Source organism: Lachnellula hyalina (assembly GCF_007821495.1).
Source record: "Lachnellula hyalina strain CBS 185.66 chromosome Unknown contig00184, whole genome shotgun sequence".
Classification (NCBI taxonomy): Eukaryota; Fungi; Ascomycota; class Leotiomycetes; order Helotiales; family Lachnaceae; genus Lachnellula; species Lachnellula hyalina.
Window position 1 is genome coordinate 23412 of NW_022157298.1, and position 5240 is coordinate 28651.

The following is a 5240-nucleotide window of genomic DNA, read 5'->3' on the forward strand; positions in this document are numbered from 1 at the left end:
TTAACTTGACCCCTCTTCCCTGATCTCTTTATAGAATGTGTCTATAGCAAACTCCTCCCTGATCACACTAGCAACCTTCTCAATACCAACTTCAATTTCGGATTCATCTGCTGCTGCAAATGTCATACGAAAATAAACCTTGGTTATAGGGGTCTGATTTGTACTAAACAATGAACCCATAGTGATTTGGACCCCCTTTTCCAAGGCTTTAGCTAATATCCTAGCCTCGATATCACAAGCCGGGTTATCTGCAGGCGATAAATTATGTTCTTTCTGGTCCCTAGAGAGTATGATTGGATGTTTCCTTAAATCGAGACTTGTCCAAAGAAACATTCCATTCTGAGGCGGTGTCCATTTGCAGACTTCTTTCGGAAAATATTGGTCACAGGCGTTGAGCAAGATCCTCAGTCGACTGCGATATTGTATAGACAGCTGGTCCAACCAGGAGAAGAATCCGAGATGACCCCAGGTGGTATCAAGAAGATCCAAGAGCATCAATTGCGTTGGCCCACTTACTGCCACGGTGCTAACTTCGTAATACGCAATGAACTTGTCGATGATCTGATCACTGGCAGTCACCCAGCCAGCACGAAGTCCTGGTGTAAGGATTTTGGAAAACGAGTCGAGTCTGACAATACGGCCAGATATGTCAAGGGCTAGCAAAGATGAAGGCAGACTAGCAAGGTAACCTGATGCTGTGGCCAAGGCGTCTCGATCGGCACTGTTTAACTTTTCGACTGTATCAAGGCCTAGATCCATGCAAAGGAAGTAATACGGATCGTCTTCGATGACAACCAAATCATAATCTTCCGCTACTTGGTAAATATCGTTTTTTCGCTGCAGTGATTGGGTTACACCTGTTGGATTTTGTCCCGATGGAATCGTGTAGAGGACCGTAGGCCGAGGTCCTCGAGACTCATCCCAAGTGCGGAGTGTTCGCTCCAAGGAATCAGGCATTAGCCCGAAAGCGTCCATTTCAATTCCAATGGTATGTACGCCGAGTAGATGTGCAACTGCTACAGCCCCAGGATACGTATAACTTTCTGTCAGAATAGAGTCTCCCCGATTGCAGAAGATCCGCAAAGCGACTTCAAGCGCAGATGTCGACCCGCAGCTGAGACATGTAGCCCAGTTCTTATATGGAGGATTGTGAACAAGCTCTACATGCTCAGTTACGAACCGGAGCAATGCTGGCAAACCAGCGGCATGGCTGTAGTTGAGACCTCTAGCAATGTCATAATCACCTCCCTTCTTGGCAATCGTGCGAGACTCGGGAAGCATATTAGCATTGTTAGTACTACAGGCAGAGCTTATTTCGCGGCGAATCGGGGTTTTATAAATTGTGACGGAGTCCCACGGATAAAATTCCGAGGTTGGTCGCCCAGTACCTAGGGGAATCATGTGGGTTTTAAACACCTGATTGGAAGACTTCTTGAGTTCGGAGCCAAAGAAGTTGCGACTCTCGACACTCAATCGATGGTGTAACGATCTGCTTTCAGCATGACGATTGGAGTTTGAGGATTTGAATAAATCCGATGATGTATATCCAGCGACTGTTGTGGAAAGCAGGCCAGAATTTGCTCGCTGGGTGTCAATGTCGGAGATGGTGAGAGGAGGCATGATTAGGAAACATATATCAGTTGAACAGTCCGTCGCGTGATTTATATATATGAACCGAGCATAGGCGTCGGGGTAGTATGTATATATAGGCAAATGGCTCGGGGCAGCCAGTGGGAAGCCTGAGATCTTGATCTCTCATCCTGGATTCGATGCTCTCAAGTGTTTGCAACGGCGATTATTCCTCTCCCGCCAGTTTAATTGGTTGGGATACGAGCGTGGCTACCTGTTCCCTCCGCTATCGCACCATCGCAAACTTCATGGCAATGCCTCGTCGGTGATGATGCTGGTCTGCTTCGACGATACCTCCGTGCGTTGCAACTTGGCCAATCAAAGAAATGCCTCACAACGATGTGACTAGCTTCTGCCTGACTATGCCGTAAATAAGTTACGTGTCGCCCACTTTCTCCCAGGCAACAGCCTCAAACGACTTGGAATTAGCAAACTAAGAGACTATTATTAGTGAGGAGTGTAACCGCGGCAGCTTCCAGCTGCAAAGGGGCGGAGGTATTCACAATGTTTGTCCAGCAATAATATACACTCGGGCGATAGGTATATTGATCGCGAGACGTAACATAGGTCCCTGACTCGTCTGGGAAACTGGAAGTTGAGCCTGTAAAGTCACCCAAGGTAATCGTGGGTCCTTTCTTGCTGAAATGAATGTCTTCGGCTGGCAGAGCAATGATTGGAGCAATAGCTACAGCGATTGCCAGCAAGCAGGGTTGGTATTGCATGATGAATGAAGACGAGGTAAAAGATAGTAGGCGATATGATTAGATTAGATTGATTTGTAGATAGGAGCGGAGATAGAAGGCAGGATTGGTGCTGATGAATATGCTTCAAGAAATGGAGGAAAGAGGCAAGCTTCACAAGAAAACAGGCCACTATGTTCCTCGTCGTGTTGCTGTGTGTTTACTAAAACAGGATGGATGTTGATCGCTCCAACGTCACTTTACATTTTATCATATGTCTACTTTAAACAGATACACGTATGGAAGGAAGGCTATGCTACTCCTCTAAGGTCACTGCATCAAAGTCAAAAGAGTTGAGTCGTACAATTCGCACCTATACTTAGGACTCCTAGAAGCGGATGGTGTACAAGCGCAGAATGTGCAATTCGACCCCAAGACACTGCATCGGCGGAGTAGCAAGGCGTTTGTAGCATGGTTGCACAATTATCAACACAGCCATCCTGCTGTAAACCAAAGCTATACGGATAGGTGTAGATACAAGCTAAACACGATGATTATTTGCCCTACTTTAGACAACTCCGCGAATTGGATCTTAGTGATTCGAGTATTATGGTGAGTATAACCAATTTGATACAAGCGTTGTATAAGGATTTACATAGTAGGACGAGTGTATGCAGATGTTCTCTACTCTGAAAATAGCCATCCCCCGAAGGTATTGCAGGCCTGATTATTTTTGATTAGTATCCCTCGTAAGTTATATTAAGCCAGTCTTATAACGCGACCTCCAGGTGAAAATGCAGAATCCTGTGCTTGATATCCGCTTGATGTATTGATAAATAGAGTTAGACTATAATAGGTAAAAGGGGTAATTCTTACAGGGATGAGATGGCAGCGGAAAAGGCAGCGGATGCTATTAATATAGTTGCTGATATCGTTATAGGATATATCATTAACCGTTATCTGGAATATGCAAGTAGGAAAACATAAAATGACTGTATCATTTAGAAAGTGTACTAGGTTATGTATCAGGATTATGTAGGGCGTGGGGAGGTAATAGAGGGTTAGCAGATCAAGAGGCACTACTCGTAGTAGGAGGCGCTTTCACTACAGCGGGGCGTCAGTTGATGCCAATAGATTATAAGGCGGATGATTCGATACCCAAGAACTGATCGCGAAATTGTTTATTGCAGGAGGGTCATAATTGGAGAACTATTTAAAGATAGTGAATTGTTGATCAGCGTATCCAATAGAGCTAGCTGCTTAGATCGCGGATTAAGATAATAGGTAAATATTTTGAATTATGGTTCTGAAGTCTGACTTAGAATAGCAGGGGCGGATATAGTGACCCAGCGGCCGGCCCTTCATGTGGCTGTATGAAGTAGTCCAAACTTATTCAGGACATCGTTTCTAAATCAGAGCCGGTATCAGAGTCACGGATGGATTATAGAAGTCGTTGATTTCAGCAATATAATCTCGCATCCTAGGTTAAGGGTATAGAAACCGGCGCACACATGAAAGCCGCCCTAAATACTTATTGGAGGAAGGCTAAAGGACGTCGAATTTAAACGTTGAAGACTATCCAGTGAGATAAACTGCACTTATTGCCCCAATAATAAGCAAGGTAGCTGGGATTTAGCTGTCCGCTGAACAGCCTTTACTACATCTAGAATGTGATGAGTGAAATCAAATGCAGAATAGAATTAGATCGCAGGACAAAGACACCTAGAGAAGCAGCAAACACGAAAGAATGATACAATCTGTATTAAGCAACTTTGCTGAATAAAGTAAGCTTAAAAGGAATTCCATCACAAATGTATCAGCGTCAGCCTTGGGTATCGCTCAATTCACACCTCTATCTACGGTCTATAACCCCCCAGCCGGTGGCACATATGGAGTAATCAGCATCTCACTGAATTTCTCCAATCTCTCCTTCCCTCTGACCTCCTCCACAAGTAGCGGCATCTTAACCACGTTGAACTCGTCATACAACTCCTCGATTTGCTCCAAGTATTTCTTCTGCATCTTCCGCCGCGAATTACACTGTTCACAGTTACTGCCCGCAACAGGAAACAGCAGCTGATTAACGACGATGCAGTGTGTGTCGATGTTGTAGCTTGCCAACTCTTGGATCATTCGCTCAGTCTCGTAGAGGGAAAGGAACTCGGGTATGCAGACGCAGACAAAGGTGGTGAGATTCTCATCCTTGAACTGAGTATTTACTTCGCCGATCGTTTCCCGCAGTCCTTCCAGCTTCTCCATCATTTCGCTCAAGTTGGCACCGTTTGGAAGAGAGCCATTCGCACCGAGAAGACCATTCAGCATGGGGCCGAACTGTGACGAGAGTTGGGAGATCTTCGCAAGCGCCTTCTCGAGAACGGTAGGGAATTGGAGGAACCGGAGGGTATGACCGGTCGGAGCGGTGTCGAAGATGATGGTTTCGTAGGAGAGGGATTTGACCTGCTTGAGGACTTCTGCAAAGGACATGGCTTCGTCGATACCAGGGATCTGTTTCCGTTAGAATCTGATTTGTGCAGGCTTTGGGAAACGTACAGCAAATGCCAAATCTTGCATCATTCCACCCATTCCAGCTGCTGGTCCTTCACCTTCTTCCGCTTGCCCCATCAATTCTTGTATGCTGCCATTAGGATCAATCTCCATTGCGCTGAGGTTCGTGAAGCCATCGATGAGTCTAGCTTCCTTGCCGAACTTCTGCGAGAAGGCATCTGAGAGATTGTGGGCGGGATCAGTCGAAATGAGGAGGACAGAACGGCGGACTTTGGCCAGCTGAATAGCAAGGGAACAGGAGGTCGTTGTCTTTCCTACACCTCCCTTGCCTCCAACGAAGATCCACCGCAGCGTCTTCTGGTCGAGGATGGATTGGAGGGTGGGCTCGAGCTGATCATCGTCGGCGTTTACGACGGCTGTAGACAT

At 46.1% G+C, this 5240-nt stretch overlaps 2 protein-coding genes across 2 annotated transcripts; both read right to left on the reverse strand.

Moving 5' to 3' along the window:
* Positions 1-1620, reverse strand: swnA (Aminotransferase; the record flags this gene model as incomplete). The annotated part of the gene is made up of 1 exon (XM_031152540.1): positions 1-1620. One exon carries the CDS (start codon positions 1618-1620, stop codon positions 1-3), a length of 1620 nt encoding a protein of 539 aa, XP_031002166.1.
* A 2552-nt stretch (positions 1621-4172) lies between these two features.
* On the reverse strand, positions 4173-5240 carry get3 (ATPase; the record flags this gene model as incomplete). Its single annotated transcript, XM_031152541.1, has 2 exons — positions 4173-4814; positions 4860-5240. 2 exons carry the CDS (start codon positions 5238-5240, stop codon positions 4173-4175), a joined length of 1023 nt encoding a protein of 340 aa, XP_031002167.1.